This window comes from Wallemia mellicola (assembly GCF_000263375.1).
Source record: "Wallemia mellicola CBS 633.66 unplaced genomic scaffold WALSEscaffold_18, whole genome shotgun sequence".
In the NCBI taxonomy this organism is placed as follows: Eukaryota; Fungi; Basidiomycota; class Wallemiomycetes; order Wallemiales; family Wallemiaceae; genus Wallemia; species Wallemia mellicola.
Window position 1 is genome coordinate 73517 of NW_006531975.1, and position 24642 is coordinate 98158.

Below are 24642 nucleotides of genomic sequence, written 5' to 3' on the forward strand. Positions count from 1 at the left end.
ACTGTAGACGGAAGTGAGTGATATTGTATTAAGAACATAGCTTTCTTGAACTGAGATTTATCTTTGGCAACAAACAAGAAAAAGAAAGGCAGAAAGAGAGTGCATTGTGTTGCACTCTGAACATTTGGTTTGAAACATGCACACAAGACTGAAATGTTTCTAAAAAGTAATAGTAGGTAATGGAGAATTAATTGAAATCCACATTATCAGCTATATACGAAGATATTTGCATGCAATCAAGAAGTACAAAGTACGCCGACTAGATCTCTTCGACGAGCTGACAAAGTCTCTCAAAGTCAAACTGTGATTGATTGTAATGGAAGTCACTTAGTAATTTCGCTCTATCTTTGTTGCTCTGATCAGCATGCTTGTGAGCGTTATAGAAACGCTGCATGGTGAGCAACAACAATTGAGCATCTTTACTATCAAGTACAGTCAAGTTGCTATCCCCAGATCCGACTGACGTGATTTCACCGCGCATAAGTACAAGATTGTGTGTATGAGCGAAGTCACTGTAATGGGTGCAGCTCACGAATGGGGTAGCAAAAGCCTGACGCTGCTTGTACTCGTTCAGACTAGTGAATATCAATGTTGTAGGTCTAACGCCAGTGCCATTTACATCCGGAAGGAAACCCCATTCAAGGTAAAAGACCTCATATCCCATCTTCTTTGCCATATCCTCACCCTCAACTTCACGTGGGATCGGTAAAACAAATGCAGGGAATTTACGCGCTTGTTGGTATATTGACTCGTACGTACTCCTCTCTATGCTAGCGCTAAGGTGGTTGTCTTTCGTTGCATGATGTGCATTCCACAATTTGCTAATATGATCATCTGGGAGTTCGCGCATCTTCTCGACGTTGAGGATAGTGTCGAGAGGCTTAACGCCCGTACCATCACCTTCTTTTCTGCCCTCTATTTTATCAACTGAACCGACAAAGTACTCATCTCTGCCAGTATCGACTTTTAATTGATCTGGCTGTGGTGTAGTTGCCTGCTTTTGCTCTATAGATTCTAAGTTTGCTGGTTTCTCACTCTCTTGTTTTGGTGCTGGTGCTGGTGCTGGTGCGAGCTTCTTCCTTAACTCATCGAGATTTTCTACGCCTTCTCTGGATATGTATTAGAATACTATACACTAGCATATGAAGACTTACTCTTTCACCTTATCTGCTAATCTATCGGCATATTTGAGATCAAACTTGACTTTACTTTGTTGAAGTGATTGTGGTGTCTCTAAATGCTCACTATCAAACTCTTCTTTTAAATTTCTAAGTGAATATCTGAAAGACCTGCTTTGTATAGCAGGTAGATGCCTAAATCGATGCAGATGCTGTAATCTCGTAAACATTGAGATGATAGTACAGAGTAAAGAACAAAGCAATGCATAAATGATATATAAATATGTCCATACAAGTATTGATTATCGTTTCGTTAGAACAAAGCTGCCCTTTTGTTCGTTAGAAGATATAACTATAAGTGAAAAAACTTACTTCATATCCAGACATGACTTCAGCTGGGGTCGTTGTCAACGAATGATATTTAAAAATCTCAACAAAAAACTTACGTGTATAAGTGTCTCTCCAGCGACCAACGAGTACACCTCCAGGTAGTGCATAACCTCTGTAAAACCACTTGCCCCTCCTATCCGGAGTGTATTCCTTACAGAGCATAAACATACCATCCCAAGGTCTGACTTTACCGCGAAGGGTGAATCTACCCCAGGCAGAGTGGCCTATGCCATCTAAGTCAATGGTATCAAGAGACGGAGACGGTTTATTAACGAATTCATTCGTCTGTGTAATAGAAACAGACTGATCATTAGCTGAATTATCAAAGTAGAAGTCATCCCGGTAGTTACATATTTCTTTTAATGTCGACTGACTGGTTTGCTGGGTTTGTTTGGAGTTTATAGATTCATTCAACTTCCAAACTTGAGGCTGTATCACGTAATTACCATTGTAGAGGCTATCTAAGCTGCCTGATAGCATATCCCTGTAATGATCGAACTCATAATAACAGAAGAAACCCTCCCAAGGTCCTTTAAATTGGTCTTTGTAAAGTGTAGCTGAACAGCCAGGGTTGGTTGAGGGATCGATACAGCTAGTCAGTCTGACAAATTCCAAATCAAAGTCTTTACTGTTGAGTGAAGGTTGTGGTAGCTGTTTCTGGTATTTAAGCAAAGATAAAAATGCAGCATGAGAGGACAGAGGCGGCTGTAGTTTCAGTTGATTGTTGAAATAAATAAGAGTGACGCTATTGTCTGTCAACTCGAGGTTGGTTAGGAAGCTGTTGTTGATATCGAAATTGAAGTTATTGTTGGGTAGGACGGAGTATACCCAGGGTGCATAGAATGAGTCGTACTTGTGTGCACCAAAGATGAATGGCTTGTAAGGTGTGATGTTATCTGGCGCGCTATTGAGTAAATAATCAATCCAAAGGACTATAGCGTTGATGATATCATTGTCATGTGGGAAGGAACTCGACCGGATAAAAGCGTCTGCGTAATTACTGAGGGTGCTAAAGTAGTCTCTATTCTTGCCATCATTCTCGATGATGATGAGGTAGACGCGTATTAAGTCTAGCATGGTGTCGTCATCGAGGAGCACGCGGGTTGATATCCTAGTAGTAAATCTATTAAGGCATTTAAACCTCTCTACGAATTCGAAAGATATGCCCTTATTATTCAAACTAGCGAGTCTCCTGTTGATTGCTAGCGAATCGAAATAGCCGGTATATATAAGATGATACTGATTGTTAAAGCGTTTAAAAATATTTTTATCGACTAGAATAAAATTATTAAATGACTGCAAGTCCAAATTCTGCAATATACGCTCTATTAGTTCGACTGGCAGTCTCGTTAATTTCATACGGTCTCTTCATTAGATGAGCAAATTACAAGAAGCTAGAAAATTTTACTTTAAAGCTGCCTCTAATTCTGAGTAAACGTCTAATTCAATCTCTGCCTCTGCCTTCTCCACCTCTGAGCCTGACGCCTTCAACTTTTGTGCGTCTTGGATACCTTGTTTGATAGCCTGTACGGGGTGAGTATACTATAGCTATATATCTAGCAGCACCCACTGATTTGTCAAATGCACTCAACTCGAATGCTTCAACGGCATTGATAGTCAATGTGTTGTTAGGGTGAACACTAGCGAATCCAGAAGAGACTATATACGCTGTAAGTATATCTCTCTTATATTCTTATACACTACACCTACTGAAGTACTTCTTTGATTGTCCTGCTGCCTCAATAACCTCAACGACACCGCTCTTGAGTGCTTCTACGGAAGGTACGTGATGTGATAAGATACCCATTTCACCAGTTTCTGCTGGTACGCTAACTTGGATAACTTCCTTATCTTGATAAAGCGTCTCATGAGGGAGCGCAAACTTCAACTTTAACTTATCAGCTGCGCCGGCCTCACTAGCGTACGCACGGCTGGCGATACGTGGTACCTGTACTGCTCCTCTGAATGCTCTGCTTAACATTTCCGATTTACTTCACGACGGTTTCAACCAACCAACTAGGGCCTCAAGTGTGCACTATAAAATCAAAAATCTGAAAAATTATTTTATTATTTTTACATTCCGAACAACGATGCAATCATATAAGTAGCACAACCTAAGAATTTTATTGCCTATTCTTTTATTAGTCGCGTTTCTTATTCCGATTTCACTTACGCTCGTTATAGCGACAAAGGCTAAAATAATCAACATATACGCTTGTACTTTTTTATTTCCATTGTCTCCGAATGCTCCATCCCCGCCTGTACCTACTAAAACGGCGATTATCAGAGCTCCGTTGCACAATATCCAACATAACAACACATTTGATCTGAAGCTAGCAAGATAATCAGCTGCAGCGCGTTCACGGTCAGCTGCACTAGGTGGCGCTTGTGGGATTGGCATCTTCGTTCTCAATTTATGCAGCGCGTCTGCATATTGACCGTCCAAATCCGGTTTGTTGTCGTACATCTCAACTTCAACCAATCCATCTTTAGACGTCTTGAATTTTCCTGTATTCTGCTCTGGAACATTATCTCCTTTAGTACCCCAAGTCAGATCGTGAAGATTAGAGAATGCGAAGGTCGTCAGTACATTGATATAACTGGCGGCGAGAAGGAGATATTGCGGGAAACTAGTAAACAAATGCCATGGGTCGAGTGAGATCAAGCTAGCCGCTACCCATAGACCATAAGTTGCGATAAGCGAAATGAGCATTTGAGCGTACATTGCGTTATGTTCCGATTGCTGAGCTACGTGTACAGTACATATAATGGCCGCGACAACCATATATATAGACAAAACCGCAAAGACGCACATAACTGCTGTATATTTAAAGCTAGCACCTGCAGGTCTATTACCCATACTGAAAGTGAAACAAGCAATAATCATAGCACCATATACAGCTTGTGCAACAAGATTGAAGAATTTAATACCTGGTATACCAAATGATGGGTCTTCGAGAGCCCTTGTAAGGACAACAAAGAAACAATAGAAGTTACCCAAAGCGAACCAACTGAAGAATAAATTAATAGCGGCGTAAAATGTTTCAATGAGCAACCACGATTTGCGCATTTTTGAGTGTCCACTGTTTAATATCTGACCTGTATGCGTAAGAGCATATATAGCAGCGAAGAATGATCCATTAAGCCATCTACGTCTCTGACTGATGAGCTCCGGAACTCTATCTGGAACATCTGTAACACCGACAGCTGATTTAACGTATTTCAACGTCCAGGCTTCTTTACGTTTTGCGCAAAGCTCGAAACAAAGAATACGATCCTCCGCAAGCATCATATTACGCGTGAAAACACTCTCATTCTCTGACATGTGTATTGTCTCGCCTTTGAAATACGAATGAAGTGGTCCTAAGCCGAAATTATCATCGTTCTTGAGAGCAACGTATCTATAGGCTGAAAATGCACCCGGTAGGACTGATATATATCCGAATATGGATTCCGTCGGTTTATCAAGGATGTTTGACATCTTGTACTCGAAATTTTGAGATGCAACTATTGGATTAAGTAATGCACGACCATGTTTACCAGTATCTGCTCTTATTTCACCACATGCACCACCTACATTCGAATTCTTATCAAATGCTTTCCAAAGATGGTAAATAGATTTTGGATGTGGACGTGTACCAACATCAAGCAAAACACAGATGTTTGGTTGGAGAACTGGGCAGATACCATTGAAGAACCATCTATGAGAGTTGATTTTCTTGGCGTTTTTCTCTTTAAGACAGAAGATGATCTATAAACATAAGCCAGAAACCTTGCGAGAAGATTATAGACTCACCTGGGTTGGAACAATGCGCTTTTCAGGACCTTTGAACTTGAGATCTGGACCAAGTGCTAATGAAGTGGTATATTCGAAGAGATGTGCTTCGACGTTCCTTAGGATACATTGAGTAAACTGATTAGCACTATTAATACACTCACTTATCATTAACGGCACCTTTAGCGACACCTTCTTGGTAAACACCTAAACTGGCGAGACAATCTAATACGCGCGGGTGAACTTTTGTTCTACCATCTGCGACGATAACAACAACTACCTATGGAATAAACGTTAGAAGGAATTTTAAGAAACTGAAAAGATCGCACCTTGGTCCATGCGTCTATACCCCACGTAGAGCTGTTCTTTCTTGAGCACAAATGACTGATATTCTTCATGACACCGTAAAGCGTACGGCAGAAAAGTACTTCGTCTTCATTGTACATTGTAATACAAATGGCCAACTCCGTACGTCTATTTCCCAAACTTTGTCTGAGTGTAAACTGCTCTTTCTCAAAGTGATCTGGGTCGCAAGTAACAGCGGTATAGCGAACTTTAGACATATCCTCGAGATCACGCCTCATTATGACCTTATCAAGCGTCGATGGAATCGGTAGATCAACAACTAGATTACCATCGGTAAGCGCTACCTTCTTCTTTGTCTTACCACGTCGACGAATGCGTTCTTCTGGTGGTGCACCATAATGGGATGTATCCAAATCAGGCGTATAGCCCGCTATTGGAGCTGGAGAAGTGAGTGCTTCATTGTTGTACATTCCCTCATAACTGTCGTCATCAGGTGATGGTGAGCGTGACTGATAGCTGAAATCTTCCTTAATATCACCCTTCTCTATGTCATCATTGTAATTGTAGTTGTAATTATTTTGTAGAGGGTGTGCTGGTAATTGTACTGGTACTGGTGTGATGCTCTGCTGCTCTGCTGGTTGACTATAAGTAAATGAGCCTGGTTGGTAGGGTTGATAAGGTGGTGTCTGTCTAAATATTGGTGTATTCTCGTCTGATATGCTCTGGTAATGTTGATGACCAATGTTGTGTATCGCTGGCGTTTGCTGAAATGATAATGGTGTATCGCGAGTTTCACGTTCCGTAACGTAACTATTCACTTCCTCTTCATCTGCGAATGGATCAGCCATTGAGTTACGCCTCTCCACTCTCTCGACTTCCTCTTCCAAGCGCTGAGCTACCGCGCTATCATCTTCTGCATCCTCATCAACGCGTCTATGTGCATGAATGGGCACCGGTTTGATTTTAAACGGGTTGAAAGGCATTTGTTTGTGGTTTGATATCAAACGCGAATGTCTTCATCTACGCGATATTCCATATAAAGAAAATAAAAGAAAATGTAAAAAAATTTATATAATAATAATTTAACGATTCTTTAGAGCTCTTAAACGGGCTATTTCGGCATCAGAAGGTCTGGTTGCCTTCGGTCGTGTCTTGGCTTTGTGAGCTTTCGACCTGAGATGGTTCTCATACTCGAGACCTTCGCCTAGCATTACAGGATTGTGTGGATCAGTTGTGCACACTTCACATATTACTTTGCGGTACCCTCTCTCGGCATTTGAGACAGCCTGCAAAGACTGCTTCGCGAAAAGTTTGTTGGCAGTTTCCGAATAGCTTCGCGGGTCTGGAAGGGTATCATCCTTGAGAAATTCTTGCATTGTTGGTTAGAATTACATCATTAGACATCGTTGACTCACTTTCTAATATCTCTGAAGCAGGTTTCGTAACGCGTTCATCCCATTGAGAAATATCCGACGAGTCAACCATATAAACATAGACGCTACTAGGGTTCCCAACTTTCTGAGCACTCTCCTGATGTGCAAGTATCTCAGGGATAAGCTTGTTCTGTATCCACTTGAGCTGCTTCGTTGCATACTGTCGTGTCGCTATCTTCATAAGTTCAAGTCCATTCTTGAAAGCTACATCACGATCCTGCGAGTTGGTAGCTTTGAAGTATGCGTCAAACTCTTTGTATCCTAGAACACTTGTTAGAAACATTCAACATTACTAGATTCACATTGACCTATTGCTTGAAAGATTCCTCGGGTGTAGTCTTGTTCCCCACCTACTCTGAACTCGTTTTCAAGCGCACGCATCTCCTCTATCTCGTTCAAAAGCCCTTGCTTGGGTTTCTCGTTAGATAAGAATTCTAATAGTCATGGCGTACCTCCGTCATCTTCTCTACACGTCGTTCAAGCCTCTTCGACAGTACTTCAGGGTCTGTGTAGACCCAGAAAACCAGGTTTTTGTATCTTGGAATGGTTAGGACAGGATATTATATTAGCCATTCAGTTACACTCACCTGGTCTGCAAGAGAGAATCATCCTGCTGAGCTTTCTGCTCGTTCTCGATATCGGATCTCCTTTTTCCGTGCTCCCAGATAATCTCAAGACTACGCTTAACCTTGCGAAAATCTCTAATGTGCCAACGGCTCGCGGCAGGCGGGTCTATCTGACTGAGTATGCTATGTAATCTTGCATAAAGAGGTACACCACGTTCATCTGATGCATCATAATCCGCTTCGTTGATCTCTGGCAATTTCATGGCCAACTTTTGGTCATTTTCGCTGAGTACGCTGATGATATCAACGTAAGATGGCGAAGGAACATCCGGAAGAGAGCGACTAGCTGGTGACTCATTCTTGATGAGTTTGTTGGCGAAAAGGAGATGGTGTATGTAGTAGTGTGTCCCTCCTGCGACGACAGGCAAAATATCGTTCTCGGCCATTGAGTTAATGAGGGAGGTAGAGTCCGCCATGAAATGTGGTATCGCGTATTCCTTATCGCGGTCTAAAAATGACATAAGATGGTGGTTTACACCACGCTTATCGCTTTCTGATATCTTGTTTGTGATGACATCCAAGCCTTTGTAAACCTGCATAGAATCTGCATTTATGACTTCACCTTTAAATAACTTTGCAAGATGGACTGCCAAATCTGATTTCCCCGTCGCTGTTGAGCCAATTACCGAAATGACGCTTTTCTTCATCGACGTTGAGCATGAAAGGATTGAGCAATCTCGAGGCGGGGGAAAACAGAAATATCACCAGGAAGCGTAATTCATCCTTCATTCTGGCTGCTATCGCACTATCGTTTCTTTGCTTTGGTTACACTACCGTACGGACGCTTACTAAGAGAGACTGGCCTGAACACAGATACACGCCTGTCTTAGTAAAAGGGAAACACGGGGCCGTGGCCACGGAAACTGAGACGTGTAGTCAAATGGGTGTCGACGTCCTCAAGGTGTGCACCCTCTACTTGTCTTATCGTAGCTAAACGCGTACAGAATGGCGGAAATGCTGCAGATGCTGCCGTAACCAGCACACTTTGTATAGGAGTAATGAACATGTTCTCCTCTGGCATCGGCGGCGGTGGTTTTCTCCTCCACCGCACCCCCGAGGGTGATATTTCATCCATTGATTTTCGCGAAACTGCGCCTGGATTAGCAGATCCGTACATGTTTTACGAACATCCACATTCGGCGCAGATTGGCGGGCTTGCAGTTGGTACACCTGGTGAACTCGCGGGTTTACATGCCCTCCACGAGCAATATGGAAGTCTTGAATGGAAAGACCTCGTACTCCCTGCCGCTGAGCTTGCTAAAGGATGGCCCGTTCCTAAGGAACTCGCGAGAAGGATCGAAGTGAGTAGTATTACGCGTCTTTCTGTTTGTTAACGCGTTTCAGATTAGCAGAGATTGGATTCTCAAAGATCCTATTTGGAAAGAATGGCTCGCTCCACATGGCACAACCCTCAAAGAGGGTGACTGGATAGCAAGACCAGCCTACGCATCCACATTGGAGACTATAGCCGAGCAGGGTGTCAGTGCCTTCTATGAAGTATGTGTAAATACCATTTTGTGGATTCTTTTGACGTGATAGGGCGAAATAGGCGAATCATTTGTCAGGACAGCGAGAGACGCGGGTGGTATACTCACAGTCGACGACCTCCATCACTACAAAGTTGTTTATGGTAAGGGGTATAATACAAGTGTAAACGGACTCGATGTTCATACCTGTGGATTCCCTACATCTGGACCTGTGATGCTTTTCATGCTCAACGCATTGGAAAGCCTTGATATGGTACCGCCGCGTAAAACTGCAGACGATCTGCACAAATTCATCGAAACTATGAAATGTGGGTGACAAACTGTATGTGATTTACCGCTGACGTATCACCCAAGTTGGTTTCGCGGAGAGGACACGGATTGGTGATGTGCCATTCATGAATGATACAACCGCAATGCTTAATATGCTCAACAAGTCGTATGCACAGGAGACTGTAGATAAGATAACGGATAGAACTCACACATGGGAGTACTACGGACCAGACTTTGAAGGGAAGGATACGCACGGCACGACACACCTCACCCTTGTAGATGATGATGATGGCGTTGTGACGCTGACATCGACAGTTAACGGCTTGTTCGGCTCACACGTACTCGACGAACATACAGGTATTATACTCAACAACGAGATGGACGATTTCAGTATACCGGGTCACCCTAATATGTTCGGCTTATGGCCTTCACCTTATAATCTCCCTGAGCCATACAAGCGTCCATTATCGTCTACAGCGCCTACTATCGTCGAGCGTGAAGGTAACCTCGTAGCTGCACTGGGCGGTAGCGGGGGTAGCAGGATATTCGGAAGTGTTTTACAGACTCTCTTGCATATTCTTCAAGGTTACAATCCGTCAGCTGCTATAGAAGCGCCTCGCGTACACGATCAACTCTTCCCACCTGTTGTTACCTTTGAGAGCGGTTTCAGCAGGCATTTAATCAGGGAGATGAGATTGAGAGGCCATAACACCACCGTCTTTGACTTCAATTTGGGCGCTGCTGACGTACAGGCCGTCACTATCGAGGATAATTTCAAATATGCCGCTTCGGATTCACGTAAAGGCGGTGTAGCTGCCGCATATTAAGATATTAACAAAGAACAATCATGTTGTATATATAACTACATAGATTCTATGAAATCAACACTATTTATCTAATCAAATAATGCAGTGTGTCGGTATGTAACATTAACACCGGTTTCGGTGTCCAGGAAAGACCTAAGTGAGTGATCTTAGGGATGAGCTTATATTACAATCCATATACGTGGTTAACGATTTTATTTCTCTTTTGCCTCAGCTAATTTGTTCGTTCGTTCGACCAGTAGGAACATATGCAATGATAGGTATACACATTATGAACTGACTCACTTGCAAGCTTCTTTATTTGAACTTTTAACAATAGTTTATTTAACATATGCTAATTGTGGTCATGTATCTGAATTACCTACCATCCAGCAATAATCGCCTCATCAAGTATACCAAAGAAAATAGGCATCTAAAATTGCACAACTATAGTACATCCTTTTAGGTAAACTTAGATTGTTTCATGGATTCAGATCCTATTACAAACCAGCCGCGATAACCGATGTCTTAGTTTCGAAGTGCTGTTATTATGCATTGGTAGATGCTCATTCAGAGAATGATTCTATTGAAGGTTATGCAGACTGTTACGGAATACTAAAGCACCATTGTAGCTCAAATAGCTTAATAGTATACGTCCAAAATAATGATATCTTCCTAGTAATGGTTATAAGATTAAACGACGAACACAGCTGCGAGCCACAAATTATTGCGTGGAAAACTAAAATGTCATAGATATTACGTATGAACCTATTTAATCTCTAACACGCTACAAATCTTAATTCATTATTATGTATACCATGATTACCCAAATCGCCCATTTTATCTGTCTTCAACGCCAAAATGCATATATGGTTATGTTTGCAAATGAAAAGCAATGTGAAACCTTTTCTAATGATTTGAAAGTTGATCATTTTCTGTTCTCTTTCATGATATATTAGGAATGCTAGAATGTAATGCTTTTATGTTCCTCATGCAAATTTTGAGCATCATTTGTTCGACTTCTAAAATGCAAACATGTCGTTCATTTAAATACATTGAGGTCAATCTAATTACATTTGATCTTGGATGATGACCAAGCTTTTATTTTTCGTATAGTTCTAATACTCTCTGAATAATATCATCAGTTGTAATAAAAATCAGCTGTGGACAACCTACAGGATATGCCGAGGGATCTAATATCTTGATATTTTCAAGAAATACTCTGCCGACATTACGCCTTGCAGATTCATTTGATATTCTTCTATAACTTTCCGATCCATATAACATATATGTGGACCAATCCTATGAATCCCAGATTAGAAGGAAGTCTATTTGAAAATAAAAAAAAGATCTTACTGTTAAGTCGTGCTGGACAAGTACGTGCGCACAACCAGCCCAACAATTAATCAATTTCTCAACATAAAACGGTCGTTCATCTGATGGGCAAGTACCATCTTCGTTAGGAATATGTATATTCGAGAGTAATTTGTGAATAGCTGGGGATATATGCGCTTTGATGATCTAAAAGAGTAAGACACGATCTTATCAATCTTCAGAACCTACCTGAGCAAATTCTTCGTCCTTTAATTGCAGTGGATCTACATCGACTTCTTCACCTAGTAACTCATTTAAGTGAGGATCATTGATGTCAAGGTCAAACATCTCAAATTCATCATCATCGTTATCATCTTCAGCAGTTTCTTCATAGGTTTTTCTAGTTGAAACAGGCATAGCGTGTCGACGCATATCGAGGAAAGTTTCAACACATTTTATTACCTCTATTCCAATATCCGAAGTCAAAGCTAAAGGTGATTCTAGAATGTTTTTCGTCCAACCTAAAAACCATGTCAGTTAAATTTGAGATAAAACTTAATCCTACAAGTATGTAGAAGTTTGGTATCTGGATATGCATTTACACCTTTATCAAGTGATGGTGTAACAATAATATGTTGAAAAGAACGTAATATCATCCTCAACGTGACAACAATTTCTTTTTTATTTCTTAGACTTTTATTCATGTTGTACTGTTCAATGTCGGTTGAAGAAATAATTTTTTCAACAACATTAAGCTCATTTAATAGTACATCTATCAATTCAGCGAACCAGTCCATTAAAGCCGTTATATCTAACGAGTGATGCCTGTAAATAATGACCATGTACATCATCGCTCTAATAATGACCTTCCTACTACTCCAATCTACTTCACTGAACGTACAGAAACTTTTGGCTTGAGCGAGACGTGGTTTAGCTGATGAAGGCTGTACATGCAAAAGAATCAACACAAGGCTGTAATGATTGATCAATATTGATAATTCGCCAATTGATGCCTGTACTGATTTTGATAATGCAACCACCCGAGTTGGTGATACTCTCGAGATAAATCTATTCACAAACTTTATTTGCTTCTTTTCATTCAACTGGATGTTTTCTCTAATACCAATAACTGATTTCCGAATTAATTTTAGGAGTAAATGAAAAGAAGTGTCTTGCTTTTCGTAAACGTTATTGAGATCATCGTTATATTCCCTCACAAATGATGGAAAATCATGAATTTTTTCAATAAGAAAATCTTGTAGTTTTCGAGTATTGAGTATATCAAATAATTTTATCGTGATACTGGCGTCGTCGTCGAATTTCCAGTTCCAGTCACTCACTAAGAGGAAACATCTTATGTAAATAGTCTTTATGTAGTGATCACGAGATGTCGATGCTCTGTTCATTATTGTATTTTCTGTTTGACAATTAAAGTCAAGTTTGTTAATAGCAGCGTGTACTAATGACCAATTCGAATTAACTATTGAAGTACTACTTGCTGATAAACCTGTTATAGACAATTGGGAAATAACTGATATTCCTATACACGCATACCAAATTATTTCACATTCTACAATAGCATGATAGTTGCTATCGCCCAACAACTTTTTGACAGTTGGTTCGACAACATCCCATAATGTAGAACCTTCAAAAATAATAGGTGCAAGATGTAATGAGACAACTAATAATTCAAGTGTACGATCTTGCAGTATTCTTACGTTGTTTAAGTCTTTCAATTCTCGTAAAGAGCGTCCAGTAAGTAATCCAATATCTAATAATTGCTCAACCAATCTCATATACGCAGTCTCCAAAGCATCATTACTTTCATCTTTGTTCATTGTCCTAAAAAGGAATTCTACTGCAAAGAAATTAATTTCTAGGATCATGTTATCACTCGGTTGTGAATCATCACTAATACTAGTTATCCGATTATTCAATTGATCTACCTGGTCTAGTATTGTGTTCCTAAAATCATGAAAACTCTCAGGTTCGCTTTTTAAGATTAAAGCGGCATATAAACATAAAAATTGAAATGCTTCTTTGAAATCTTTCAAATGTAGATCATTCGAAATATTTTTGAAAGCCTCGTCGAATATTGTACTCGATCTTCGTATGACATCGCCAGTACTTGTATCATGTGTAAGACTTATGTTAAAGCCATAGAATGGAATTATAGATTGACCTCGTATACTTGCGGCTGAGTTGAGCATTTGGTGAAAGTATCCAGTAGCTATATCACGAGTCTCACTAAACCTTGCAAAAGAAGGAAGTGGTTTTATACCAAAATCTATTGATGATTTACTCAACTTATTCCATCCTTCAGGCGCGCTAGTTGGCATTTCAGTTCCATTGATAGCCTTATCAGTATATGTGTTTTTATTAGGTAATATATTATCAGCTGAATCATCATGGTTGTTTAATTGCACCACAACTTTAGGTTTTGACTGATGTTTACGTGTTGAAGAATTTCTCGCGATTTGACCTAGTTGCTTTGATCGACTAGTCTTACTTATTTTTCTGGGTTTGTAAATGGTATTAATGTTGCCTTTAGGTGGTATATCCAAACTATTCCGCTTTGTAGTTTTAGGATGGTTATCTTTTTCGACTGTCGGTAGAAACGGAATCTTTTGTTGTTTTTGTACACGACGACGCTTTCTAGGTACTTGAGATGAATCCTTCCCTTTCTTGTAGCTTTTTCTCGAAGGGTGAGACTTAGTAGCTCGTGTAAGCATGGTATCAATTAAATCACCTCCAACACCCTGTATAGTATCAAGGTCGTCATCAGATACAAGCCAGTGACCTATATCTTCGTTACGATCTTGTAACTGTGAAAGTTTGTCATCTTCATCATTGCTGCTAATGTCAATAACTTTGCTGTTATCATTCACATCACTGTCACTCTCTTCATCACCAAGTAATAGAGGATCCAAAATATTTGCACCATTAGACATTCTGGTTCTGGAAAACCCTGGTATTGCCTTTCGTTCATCATCATTATTTTCCACCTCAGGGGATGGTATTGATGAGTGAGTAGATTTTGGCTTTCGTTTCGCCATTTGCTTTTCCTTCTGCATTAATCTCAGATCTGCAATTGCTCTTTTAGCAAAAACAGCAGGCATTGATTTGAACAAAAAAGCTTTGCGTTGAGCATCGAGGATATCGTCATCGCTTTCATCACCAGATTGTTTTGCATCTGACCGATTTATGTTAGGAGATTTCATTTTTTCATCATTGTCGCTTGCTTTATCAGAGCCTTCCTATAGTTATATCAGATAGATGAATAAAAGTAGTCAGGTGAGGACATACGGAAGAGCTACTGAAAGCTAAATTTCTTTTCTTGATGTAATCATTCGATTTTCGAGAAGTATTTCGCTTTTTGGAAGATATGGGTATGGCTATATCATCGTCTGAGGAAGATAAAGTTCCGCCGTACGTTTCAACAATGCGTTTTTGATGCTCTCTCTTTTCCGCACGATGACGCCTACGCGCTAGAACCTTTTCCTTTTCTCCTGGGGACATTTGAAGCCAACCATCGATTTCAAACTCGTCTTCTTCAACTTTTCTCTCATAAGCGCCTTTGTTGGCAGCAATAGAGTTCTTTACGAGAGCATCTTCCCAACCATTTTTTGTGAGGATTCTTTGATAACGGGCACTTTCATATGAGTAAGGATTCTGTTGCTTTGGATTGCGCTGACGAAGGGTTCTACGGCCAGGCTGCTGAAAAGATGATGGATTTACTTCAGTGGATGGTTGATAAGATGACTGATTAGATATTTTGTTAAGCGAAGAATACGCGTCAGTATCGCGTCTAGGTGATGGTTGTTTTGGCTTATGATGACTGACTGGCATCTGAGTTGAAATATCTTCGGTCTCTACCTGTTCAGGTATTCTAATGTCATCATCGTGCTCACTTCTTGACGGCTGATCTGATAAGGTAGCTGAAGGGTAGGCTACAGATGACGATCTTTGAAATGTTTGAGATCGCAGTACTGAGATGTCTTGTATTAATGGTTGAGATAGTGATCTAGTTAATCTTTGAGGAAGGCTAGAAGGTGGCGGTGAGCTAAATGATCTAACATGCTTCTTCAAATTAACGTCTTCTTCATTTGAATTCTCTGATATTGTCGTTGCATCTGAATTTGTTCTATATAAATTTACTATGTCATTCGTCATGGACTTTGGCTATCAAGACGCGTCTATAATTTTAGGATACAGAGAGAAAAAAGAGAAGAAAATAAATTTCGAACTCAATCACATCGTAGAGATAGTAGAATAACGTTTATATAATAAGATAACAACTCAGAAGACTGATATAGCCAAAATTACAATAATCTACATATCTTCCCTAGACCATTTACCGTGCTCGTATACGGCACCTGTGATGTGATTAGATTGCTACTCTTACATGTTGGCTTTTCACACTTACGCTTCCTTGAATTGATCGATTGGAAAAGCTTTTGTTCAAAGCCATTAGATCTATCTACACCATCCCATCTATAGCCCGGGGATATACCAAACCTATTAGGTGGTGGCGGTGGTCCTGTATACTTGGGTTTCTTTGGACCAGAAGAAGTTTTTTTCTTTTAATGTCAAAGTGTGTTACTATGGTGTAATATAGCAACTTACAGTTATAAAGGCGGCTGCAGGATCATTCCACCGTTCGACATCCATAAGTTCAGCGTTATGTTCAGCATCGTCACTATATTTCGACAAAGATTTGTGTTTCATAGCTTCCTCTTGTTTTCTCAACTTATCGCGGTCTTCCCTTTGTACTAAACCCTTACCCCATTCCATTCGCTTAGCTTCAGCTTCGTCTCTCTCTTGTTTCAAACGCTTGGCTTCAATCTCTTGAGCTTTAACATCGATTTTGCGGCCAGATTGATCTCTGTAGATAGTCTGTTGATTAGAATTTTGTAGCGATTGCTCTTCCAATCTTCTTTTCTCCTCCTCCTTTGCCCTTAATTGAGCATTCTCTTGTCTTATCTGCTTGGCCGACTTGAGACCACCTTTGAAATCGTTGTCATTGTTGTCTTCTACGACTGTGGGGTTATCTTCAGTTGATGTAGAAGCTTGAGTAGGTGGCGCGATAGATTTGAACTTTGAAGAATGTGATACAAGTTGTACAGCGGGGTCATCGTTATCGTTATCGTCGAGTTTACTAGTGAGGAGGTCGTTGTCCTCGTTTATTGTTACAGAGCCGTCCTTTGTAGAGGACTTAGATTTCTTCTTCTTCTTACCCTTAGCACGCTCTAGGATAGCGTCTGCTTTAGGGCCTGAGAGGTAACTTATTTATTTAGTTGAGTAGTTTAAATGTTAATAGACTCACTGTTCAGCTAAATACAAGTCCTTTGCTGACATTTCCTTTTCAACTTTAACGGTCAACTCAAGGGTTAGATATGTCATCTAACAGCATATACAACGTAATTAAAATTATATTACTATGAAATAAAATATGTATTAATCGTCACTTAGCATCGTCATCTCCAACCCGCGAATGCAGCTCCTGCTCCAGCCCAGCCCCAGTCCGTATCCACGAGCAGACTGGGTGAACTCCTTGATATCGTAAAGCAAGAATTTGATTCTATCTCGTCAAACGGCGTTATGATAAAGGAGCAAAGGGATGAGTATGAGCATAAGCGTGAGTACTCACCCGCTCTGCTGATTTTCTAACCTCTCCAAGTTGCCGCACAAATAAATGAAATACACACACTTAGGCAGTCTTTTCATGATTTGAAGAATCTGCACACAGAACTAGTTACTAGGTCTGTCATTCATCCCTCCTCCCCATATGAAGCTAATATTTCTCAGGTACGAAGAAGAAATAACAAGATTGAGGAGAGAACTCGAGAGTCGGCAAGGCCAATCTCCTATCACCGTACAGCCTAATTCTGCTCAAGCAACCCGCGCCGGAACACCGACCGTTGTAGCACCAACAAACAAACGTAAGCTATCTTGTAATTAAGTGATCGCTCTCACTCATCAACTACTAGCTACAACCCTTCCTCCTCCAAGCCTCAATCAAAACGCCCAGCCGTTCTCTGCTATCAATCCTCCAAAGTCATACCCTCATTCTCCACTTCCTTCAGGAACGGCACCATACGCTGCACAACCAACCGTTCCTCCTCAGTTGCAGTCTGCTACTCGTCCACAGTCTCCTTACCCTATTCCACCTGTTCAACAAAGCCAACAAGCTCAACCGCAGCCACCATCGAGCGAGCAACAACAATCAAGCGCTCTTCAACCTATTACTCCTAATCAATCAATAGACTTTGGCGACCCAGAGGCTTTCCCTAGAGACTTTAAAAAGGAGGGAAGTGATTGGATCGCAATGTATAATCCTTCCATCAAACGCAACATCGATGTTTCTTTGGTCCATAACCTCGTTCACGAATCTGTCGTATGCTGCGTTAGATTTAGTGCAGATGGTAGATTCCTTGCAACAGGTTGTAACAAAACTGCTCAAATTTACGACACCAAGACTGGTGCTAAAACTTGCGTTTTAGCTGATGATAACGTTCCAATTAAGGGTGATTTATACATTCGTAGCGTTTGCTTTAGTCCAGATGCAAAATATCTCGCTACAGGTGCAGAAGACAAGCAAATTAGAGTTTGGGACATCGCCAAGCGTAAAATAAAATCTCTTTTCACTGGTCATAAGCAAGAAATTTATTCACTTGATTTCTCATCTGATGGTAAATTCATCGCATCAGGTTCAGGTGATAAAACTGCCCGTTTATGGGATGTTGAAACTAACACTTGTTTACATACTTTCAACATTGAGGATATTATTATGTGTGATACTGGTCCAATCGACTCAGGTGTCACTTCAGTAGCTATATCACCTGATGGTAGAATGGTTGCTGCAGGTAGTTTAGATACAAAAGTTAGAGTTTGGGATGTTAAGACTGGTCAGCAATTAGAAAGATTAACCGGACATAAAGATAGCGTCTACTCTGTTGCTTTTGCACCTGATGGTCAATCTTTAGTTAGCGGTTCACTTGATCGCACATTAAAAATTTGGGACCTGAGTGGCACGATAAAAGCAATCAACGGTGGAAACCCTCCTCAAGTTCAAAATGAAATTAATGGTGAAAAGACTGGCTATGCAGTCTGTATTAACACTTTAGTTGGTCACAAAGATTATGTATTGTCTGTTGCTGTTTCTCCTGACGGCCAATGGATTGTTTCAGGATCAAAAGATAGGGGCGTTCAATTCTGGGATCCTAACACTGCGCAAACTCAATTGATGCTTCAAGGACACAAAAATTCAGTCATTTCTATTGACTTATCACCTCGTGGACTATTCTTAGCAACCGGTAGTGGTGATTATCACGCTAGGATCTGTAAGTCATGATTTATATATACTACTAATATTTACAATAAACTTTAGGGAGTTGTACAGCTGAACAGTCTTAGTTTCGAATCTTGTATCCATATAGTAAATCGACTTTTACAGTTTATCACACTAAAAATCTGTATAAATAATTTACCACTAAGCTGCTTATCGTTTATTAAATGCTTATTCGTGATTGATTTGGTTTATCTTATAACCAATTTGTTGATTAAGAACTTTGTTCTGGTTGTATTTTCTGAAAATCTTGCCATTTTTCTTATCTCTGATAACCTTCAAGATCTTCCTAGAAATTGCTTTATGGCCTGCGTTGACAGATTTGTCTGTCATGAAGTTGATGAACGACTTCTCAAAAGCTTTTAAACCCAGCCAATAAATTAAGTAAGATGATAAACTACAACTTGCATTTTCTTTTGTTGAGACTTTGAATAGTGTGTATTTGACACCAAATTCTACAATTTTCTCTATAGATGCTGTGAAAATTTAGTCAAATGGGAAAAGTTCAAACAATAAACCCACACTGAAGATGAGAAACTCGAAGCATTTTGATGTCAAGTACACTTGATAGATAAGTGATCATTTTTATAGCACATACGAAGTAATTCTCATAAATGTTTCTCCTCACTGTTGTATTCGAGTTGAAGTTGCTGTCAGTATATAGAGCGTGTGCGTGTTGTTTAAACGATCTAAAGTAACGTCAACTTGGGTATCAATGGGGATTTATAACTAACTGAATCAATTTCTGCGAAAGAGATTGGCCAATTTTGTTACCGGAACCGATTGAAAACGAGTTCCTAATATCTGGTTTGTCTTGTCAACTATTTGCTTACAAGAGTGCTGATAAACTCACCATCTTGCAAAACCCTACCATAATCCGCCTTAACATCAAGTGTTTTTGTGTTAATTAGAAGACCACACCAAGGAAAATCTTTGAGGTGATTAATTCAATCTTTCTATTAGAAGCTCAACATACAATCATCAGATCTGTGACACCTATTGATAGTATTGCAACCATCGAATGATATATCAAAGTTAACGAGTGTCTTATGCTCGCTAATCTTGGCCCCGTATTGTGGAAAACCCTCCCTAAGCCTCTGCAGGAACGTTCTTGCCTCTTGGCGAGAAGTAGTTATCAAGATAAAGTCATCAATAAAGCGTAGAAGTAACTACATAGATGGTCAATCGCAATATGCCAACTTCAACAAGTTTACTCACTGAATTGTTGGAATCCTTGACAAATTTCAACTCATTCGACTCTAAGTTCCCATAGAAAAAACTGCAGAGTATAGTTGACAGTATACTTCCTTGTGGTATGCCTTTTGCTTGTCGAAATACATCAGTTCCAATCTAACTACCGTTAGACGGTCATCTTTTCTACTAAAAACCCACCTTGACCAAGTTTTCTGTTATGTGCTCATTTAGTAGCTCCAATAGGTCGTCTTTTTCTACTTGGGGATGTACCACCTGTCATCTTATTAGAGGTATTATGTGAAACATTTCACTTACTTGGTCAGCAAGAATGACATTTCTCAATGACATTGATAAAGTCGAAGCAAGTTTGATGAAAATATTCTGTTCATCTATTGATGTTAGCTTTTTAGAATTGTGATTCCAAACTTACATTCTGGCAAAGCTTGTCGCTTAAATTTGCATTGCGATTGGCCGTCAGACGTAGACATCATACTGTACTTTTGTATAAGATAATCATCCTTTAAATTATGTCAACAAGTTTTATAAATAGTGCAATCTGTACCTACCTCGCGGATAACATCTTGCAATAATTCCATCAGTAATTTTTGGTCAATTGTATCGAAACAACATTGAATATCGGCCTTGACAAAGTAAAATCTTTGATTTCTGTTTGGAAAATGTCAGATCGTATGTTATGTTCATACTTAAGACACCCACTTTCGTTCATTTGGATGACCAATTAAACGCAGTTTGTATTCTTTCAACTTTTCAAATGCCTCATGTGAACCCAATAGACTTGCACCCATCGCGTTTGGTTGGCGAAGACGTTCGTAAGTCAAAACATCAAAAGCTGATCGTAGAATATTATTGATCGATCTACCACGCTTATATCCAACGATCTGACCAAATCTTTCTTCTGGTATCCAGCATTGATTACGAAGATTGACGATCGGTCGTACACCTGTTTCCTTGGGCATAAGCCTCACGAATGATGGCTGTAAAGTTTTATCCGTAATAATCTGTATATATGATTAAACTAACCCCTAATCACGTAGAAGTACCCACTAAATCATCATCAGCCTTCTCGAAAATGCTATCTGATAGCTGATCCAACAATGGTTCAGTCGTGAGAAGCCAATCATCGTGTCTGAAATAATACGTGCGTTTCCTATTTGCAGACGAATCTGATATATAAAATGTAGTCTGTCATAATTAGTTTGTGAAATCATATATATAGACCACACAAGTGACTTACTTTCAGTAAAGGTATGATAAACTCTTCAAAAATCCAGTATATCCACTCCAAAACAACTTCATTTACCTTCTTCTGTTCACTGTAGGGTATACGATGTGTATTATCATTGTATGGCTTGGCATAAAAGCATTTGAAGTCTTTAATATGTAAACCTTGGATGAGGGTATGTAGGGTCACTGTTTCGTATTTTCTCATACTTATGAAAGTGTCAATTGCTATTATATATAAGTTACGTGGAGCTAGCTGCGGTGATACATACCATCGAAAATTTTCAATTTATTGTATGTTGATCCAAATAGATCTTTTGGTATAACATCAGCAACAATAGATTTCACAAATCGTTGTACCTAAGCTGGATTAAATTAGGTGCAATTTGTCAATCACAACCTACTTCCGAGTGTGAACACTCCAAATCTTGGAAACAAGGAGGGGCTTGTGTGCTGTCTCGAAAAATATCTGCGGCTTTTCTAGGTGTGAAGTCTTTTCTTGACATTTGAGTGAACAAATTTGGACTGCTTGGTTGGTTTTGGTTTAAAGATACGGACATATTGATGAAATCGTTATCCATCAATTGAGTCAAATCCATGTCCTTTCCATTAGTTCTACTCCTGCAGTGTCGTTTCAACTGCCCTGTATAGTCAAATTTAATATGCCTATTTATTAATCTCTCCATCGTAGGAACTAGTTTTTCAAATCTTTTGGGTGTTTTAGGTTGACGTTGCTAGAGACATTTTTTGAGTAGAGTATCAAATCAGATGATATACTTACCAGAATCTCTGAATCACGTGTTAATCTATTTACAGGTATGAAATTGCTATCGGTGACATCCTCAAAGACATTCTTCAAACCATGTTGACGCGGGAATATATGAGCGAGGAGATAGGTAGACGGTGTGGCAGCAAAGTCATTTGACTTCTGTTCAAGTCTATTGAGGATATCTATATTTCTCACCATAAGTACTCATAGAAGGAGTGAATATCTCAAACCTACGCGTTGAAGGCAAGCCAATCGCATAGACCTTCTTCGTGGTTGAGTAGAATAGAGGTCGACCGTAGAATATCCGATGCCTTGATATAGAAATTTCAGAAGGCTTCTTTACCTTGCCTTTGTTCGTCTTATCTGGGATGTACTTGAGAGTTTCAGCAACGGGAATACCAGCAAGCTGAACCAGACAGCTGTTCTCCAACATAAGAAACAAACTAGTATTGCTAAGCAAGTCTATCATTCTATCATCGCCAATTCTTGATGTGATGAGTTAATGTCAGTTGAAGAGAAGATTATACAACTCACTGTGAATGTAGATCTTTCCAAACAGCAGTAAGAAACCATCTAACGTTTGTATTAATGTAATAATTGGATATACCAACCCTTAGACTATCTAACTTTACGCGATCGTAGTTTACATTTGCCATACGATAACCCAGTGTTAATATATTAGATGGCTTTCCGGAGCTCTCAGTAAAAAGTCTATAGTGTACGTGATCGATTAACTCATTTATTGTCATATTAACATTAAGATTATTATATCGAGATACCATAGGAACGCGAGAATCATTGACTAGTACGTTATCTAGAATAGAAGGATCCCTTATATTTAATATACTATCCAAATTAAGCCACTGCCGTAAAGATTTCGTATTGATATCGTTTAGAATGACGTTTGACATCGTTGAAGAGAAACAACCATCAAGGGTGGAGCTTATAGATATCAATAAAGCTAAAACTATTGTATACTAACGACTATGAGTTCTTTTAGAAAAGATTACGACGTTGAACATTACAGAGATAAAGCGAAGGAAGAAGAACAGAGAGCCAGAGCATTTGCGAAAGAAAACGAAGAGCGTATATCGAAAGGTCAAAAGCCACTGTCTAGATCTGCATTTGAGCAACGTAAAGGACCAAAACCAACTCAAAAGCTACAACAGCGTGATGATCCATTAGAATTAGATAAGAATACAAATAAAACGGTTGTAGTTGCACAAGGTACACGTCAGAATCAACCTGGGTTTTATTGTGAAGCTTGCTCTCGTACTTATAAAGATAGTGCATCGTACCTCGATCACATTAACTCAAGAGCCCGTGAGTAGAAGTATGATCATATTGTTTAGACTAACAGCTCTCAAGATCTTCGTAAATTGGGTCAAACTGTTGATACAGAGCGTAGTACACTACAACAGGTACAGGCGAGGATAGCTTTGCTAAGGGAGCGGACTAGGGAAGCTTCACAGAAGAAAGAATATGACTTCAGGCAGCGCGTTGCAGATATTAGACAAGCGGAGATAGATAAAAAGACAAACAAGCGTAAAAATAAAAAAGCTAAGACTGCTATCGAGAATACTGAAAGTGGGGACGTCGATGAAGAAAGTGTTGAAATGGCACGTATGATGGGATTTACTGGTGAGTATATAATTCGTCCTTCAATTTTGGCTGATTTAGGTAGGTTTTGGTAAATGATGTAATAAATAAGTTGTAAATTATGAATTTTGATTAAATTTGCATAGAGAAAGCGATGTAATCGTCTTTGATACCCCAGCCTGTCGATTTGAGATCAACGAGAGCACCACCGACATACATGAAGGAGTGAATTAACTCGGTCAGACCTTGTATGAATTTAGGCATGACAACAACCAAATTGTTAACGTTCAACGTCTCACCAAGTTCAAGTAAGGCGACGATATCTTCTCTAAGGAATTGAACAGAATCCCATTCAACTTTCTCAATTGCGAGTGTTTCACTGGAAGGTAAGAAACCGCACCATTGATCACCATTAGAGAATTCAATAGAGAGATTATCATCGTATTTTTTAGACTCTAAGAAGTTTGGACTTGGGTTGAAATTTCCGGAATTGATAGTGCTGAGTGGCGAGAGCGACTCTTCTGGCGTATTCGGGGGCGAGGGAATAGAGCATAGTAGATTCCCAACATCTTCAGCAGCTGTATTCAGCTGAGAGGCATTGGATGGGCGCCTGCGGACGTCAAAAACGATACTTTGGCCCTGCGTCCCAGCCGGATGAAGAAGAGTATGCGTAGCTGACGAGACCATCAATAGAGCAGATAGCGTCAGCGAATTCAGATGATTGAGCGTTCTTTGGTCCCCCCATCAAGACAGCCGAGCTCAAGTGGCAGTCGCTAGATAGGAGATAAGGGGAATTAACTAGAGTAAGAATAAAAACTCACTTGGGGGTAGTATTTGAAGGTTTTTTACTATTCATATTTCCTGAAATCATCATATTGTGAATTTATATTGTAGAACGTGTAGACAGTAGTGGAATGAGGTGATAGACGAAATTCTGAGGTGATTTTAAAAGCAATCAAGTAAGTTTT

At 39.8% G+C, this 24642-nt stretch overlaps 11 protein-coding genes across 11 annotated transcripts; 3 read left to right on the forward strand and 8 right to left on the reverse strand.

The window, feature by feature from the left end:
* Positions 1 to 29: 29 nt before the first annotated feature.
* Positions 30 to 1348, reverse strand: WALSEDRAFT_69898 (ATP11-domain-containing protein; the record flags this gene model as incomplete). Its single annotated transcript, XM_006959532.1, has 2 exons — positions 30 to 1109; positions 1155 to 1348. The coding sequence occupies 2 exons, from the start codon at positions 1346 to 1348 to the stop codon at positions 260 to 262; spliced, it is 1044 nt and encodes a 347-aa protein (XP_006959594.1). The 3' UTR covers positions 30 to 259.
* Positions 1349 to 1377: 29 nt separating this feature from the next.
* Positions 1378 to 2845, reverse strand: WALSEDRAFT_33397 (hypothetical protein). The gene is made up of 3 exons (XM_006959533.1): positions 1565 to 2845; positions 1491 to 1513; positions 1378 to 1447 (listed from the first exon to the last, which is right to left on the reverse strand). Exons 1-3 carry the CDS (start codon positions 2583 to 2585, stop codon positions 1421 to 1423), a joined length of 1071 nt encoding a protein of 356 aa, XP_006959595.1. The 5' UTR covers positions 2586 to 2845; the 3' UTR covers positions 1378 to 1420.
* A 67-nt stretch (positions 2846 to 2912) lies between these two features.
* WALSEDRAFT_20706 (putative ATP synthase delta chain mitochondrial precursor) lies at positions 2913 to 3489 on the reverse strand (the record flags this gene model as incomplete). Its single annotated transcript, XM_006959534.1, has 3 exons — positions 2913 to 3032; positions 3079 to 3167; positions 3219 to 3489. 3 exons carry the CDS (start codon positions 3487 to 3489, stop codon positions 2913 to 2915), a joined length of 480 nt encoding a protein of 159 aa, XP_006959596.1.
* Positions 3490 to 3581: 92 nt separating this feature from the next.
* WALSEDRAFT_20827 (glycosyltransferase family 2 protein) lies at positions 3582 to 6059 on the reverse strand (the record flags this gene model as incomplete). The annotated part of the gene is made up of 5 exons (XM_006959535.1): positions 3582 to 3638; positions 3682 to 5259; positions 5305 to 5401; positions 5448 to 5563; positions 5613 to 6059. The coding sequence occupies 5 exons, from the start codon at positions 6057 to 6059 to the stop codon at positions 3582 to 3584; spliced, it is 2295 nt and encodes a 764-aa protein (XP_006959597.1).
* Positions 6060 to 6651: 592 nt separating this feature from the next.
* On the reverse strand, positions 6652 to 8306 carry WALSEDRAFT_58206 (tRNA isopentenyltransferase). Its single transcript, XM_006959536.1, has 5 exons — positions 7610 to 8306; positions 7475 to 7559; positions 7331 to 7430; positions 7005 to 7283; positions 6652 to 6958 (listed from the first exon to the last, which is right to left on the reverse strand). The coding sequence occupies exons 1-5, from the start codon at positions 8293 to 8295 to the stop codon at positions 6672 to 6674; spliced, it is 1437 nt and encodes a 478-aa protein (XP_006959598.1). The 5' UTR covers positions 8296 to 8306; the 3' UTR covers positions 6652 to 6671.
* Positions 8307 to 8528: 222 nt separating this feature from the next.
* On the forward strand, positions 8529 to 10232 carry WALSEDRAFT_65470 (gamma-glutamyltranspeptidase; the record flags this gene model as incomplete). Its single annotated transcript, XM_006959537.1, has 5 exons — positions 8529 to 8549; positions 8593 to 8949; positions 8993 to 9145; positions 9188 to 9443; positions 9490 to 10232. 5 exons carry the CDS (start codon positions 8529 to 8531, stop codon positions 10230 to 10232), a joined length of 1530 nt encoding a protein of 509 aa, XP_006959599.1.
* Positions 10233 to 11236: 1004 nt separating this feature from the next.
* WALSEDRAFT_61009 (hypothetical protein) lies at positions 11237 to 13864 on the reverse strand (the record flags this gene model as incomplete). Its single annotated transcript, XM_006959538.1, has 5 exons — positions 11237 to 11336; positions 11385 to 11510; positions 11565 to 11729; positions 11772 to 12043; positions 12088 to 13864. 5 exons carry the CDS (start codon positions 13859 to 13861, stop codon positions 11310 to 11312), a joined length of 2364 nt encoding a protein of 787 aa, XP_006959600.1. The 3' UTR covers positions 11237 to 11309.
* A 1931-nt stretch (positions 13865 to 15795) lies between these two features.
* Positions 15796 to 16907, reverse strand: WALSEDRAFT_61010 (hypothetical protein). The gene is made up of 4 exons (XM_006959539.1): positions 16849 to 16907; positions 16149 to 16806; positions 15949 to 16102; positions 15796 to 15898 (listed from the first exon to the last, which is right to left on the reverse strand). Exons 1-4 carry the CDS (start codon positions 16878 to 16880, stop codon positions 15855 to 15857), a joined length of 888 nt encoding a protein of 295 aa, XP_006959601.1. The 5' UTR covers positions 16881 to 16907; the 3' UTR covers positions 15796 to 15854.
* Tup12 (WD40 repeat-like protein) lies at positions 16900 to 22001 on the forward strand. Its single transcript, XM_006959540.1, has 20 exons — positions 16900 to 16942; positions 16995 to 17160; positions 17203 to 17284; positions 17331 to 17464; positions 17513 to 18865; positions 18913 to 19346; positions 19393 to 19559; positions 19605 to 19674; positions 19724 to 19801; positions 19847 to 20039; positions 20089 to 20220; positions 20263 to 20337; positions 20380 to 20453; positions 20495 to 20582; positions 20631 to 20730; positions 20782 to 21083; positions 21130 to 21267; positions 21320 to 21534; positions 21579 to 21666; positions 21711 to 22001. Exons 1-6 carry the CDS (start codon positions 16919 to 16921, stop codon positions 18936 to 18938), a joined length of 1785 nt encoding a protein of 594 aa, XP_006959602.1. The 5' UTR covers positions 16900 to 16918; the 3' UTR covers positions 18939 to 19346; positions 19393 to 19559; positions 19605 to 19674; positions 19724 to 19801; positions 19847 to 20039; positions 20089 to 20220; positions 20263 to 20337; positions 20380 to 20453; positions 20495 to 20582; positions 20631 to 20730; positions 20782 to 21083; positions 21130 to 21267; positions 21320 to 21534; positions 21579 to 21666; positions 21711 to 22001.
* A 1060-nt stretch (positions 22002 to 23061) lies between these two features.
* Positions 23062 to 23769, forward strand: WALSEDRAFT_20701 (hypothetical protein; the record flags this gene model as incomplete). Its single annotated transcript, XM_006959541.1, has 2 exons — positions 23062 to 23398; positions 23444 to 23769. The coding sequence occupies 2 exons, from the start codon at positions 23062 to 23064 to the stop codon at positions 23767 to 23769; spliced, it is 663 nt and encodes a 220-aa protein (XP_006959603.1).
* WALSEDRAFT_58211 (hypothetical protein) lies at positions 23593 to 24579 on the reverse strand. Its single transcript, XM_006959542.1, has 3 exons — positions 24496 to 24579; positions 24307 to 24447; positions 23593 to 24284 (listed from the first exon to the last, which is right to left on the reverse strand). Exons 1-3 carry the CDS (start codon positions 24546 to 24548, stop codon positions 23807 to 23809), a joined length of 672 nt encoding a protein of 223 aa, XP_006959604.1. The 5' UTR covers positions 24549 to 24579; the 3' UTR covers positions 23593 to 23806.
* Between the last annotated feature and the right edge of the window lie 63 nt (positions 24580 to 24642).

What these genes read in the sequence shown, in the direction of transcription:
- WALSEDRAFT_61010 (XM_006959539.1), bottom strand. Translation starts at nt 16,880, where the DNA reads ATGTCAGCAAAGGACTTGTATTTAGCTGAACA. An exon ending in GACTTGTATTTAGCTGAACA is followed by an intron (nt 16,807 to 16,848) that starts GTGAGTCTATTA and finishes TAAATAAATAAG; the next exon opens with TTACCTCTCAGGCCCTAAAG. An exon ending in CTGCAGCCGCCTTTATAACT is followed by an intron (nt 16,103 to 16,148) that starts GTAAGTTGCTAT and finishes TGACATTAAAAG; the next exon opens with AAAAAAACTTCTTCTGGTCC.
- Tup12 (XM_006959540.1), top strand. Translation starts at nt 16,919, where the DNA reads ATGTCATCTAACAGCATATACAAC. An exon ending in CACACAGAACTAGTTACTAG is followed by an intron (nt 17,285 to 17,330) that starts GTCTGTCATTCA and finishes AATATTTCTCAG; the next exon opens with GTACGAAGAAGAAATAACAA. An exon ending in TGATTATCACGCTAGGATCT is followed by an intron (nt 18,866 to 18,912) that starts GTAAGTCATGAT and finishes AATAAACTTTAG; the next exon opens with GGAGTTGTACAGCTGAACAG.
- WALSEDRAFT_58206 (XM_006959536.1), bottom strand. Translation starts at nt 8,295, where the DNA reads ATGAAGAAAAGCGTCATTTCGGTAATTGGCTCAACAGCGACGGGGAAA. An exon ending in GATTCTCTCTTGCAGACCAG is followed by an intron (nt 7,560 to 7,609) that starts GTGAGTGTAACT and finishes AACCATTCCAAG; the next exon opens with ATACAAAAACCTGGTTTTCT. An exon ending in GTGTAGAGAAGATGACGGAG is followed by an intron (nt 7,431 to 7,474) that starts GTACGCCATGAC and finishes GAGAAACCCAAG; the next exon opens with CAAGGGCTTTTGAACGAGAT.
- WALSEDRAFT_58211 (XM_006959542.1), bottom strand. Translation starts at nt 24,548, where the DNA reads ATGATGATTTCAGGAAATATGAATAGTAAAAAACCTTCAAATACTACC. An exon ending in CCTTCAAATACTACCCCCAA is followed by an intron (nt 24,448 to 24,495) that starts GTGAGTTTTTAT and finishes TCTCCTATCTAG; the next exon opens with CGACTGCCACTTGAGCTCGG.
- WALSEDRAFT_33397 (XM_006959533.1), bottom strand. Translation starts at nt 2,585, where the DNA reads ATGCTAGACTTAATACGCGTCTACCTCATCATCATCGAGAATGATGGC. An exon ending in CTGGAGAGACACTTATACAC is followed by an intron (nt 1,514 to 1,564) that starts GTAAGTTTTTTG and finishes CAACGACCCCAG; the next exon opens with CTGAAGTCATGTCTGGATAT. An exon ending in AAGTCATGTCTGGATATGAA is followed by an intron (nt 1,448 to 1,490) that starts GTAAGTTTTTTC and finishes AACGAACAAAAG; the next exon opens with GGCAGCTTTGTTCTAACGAA.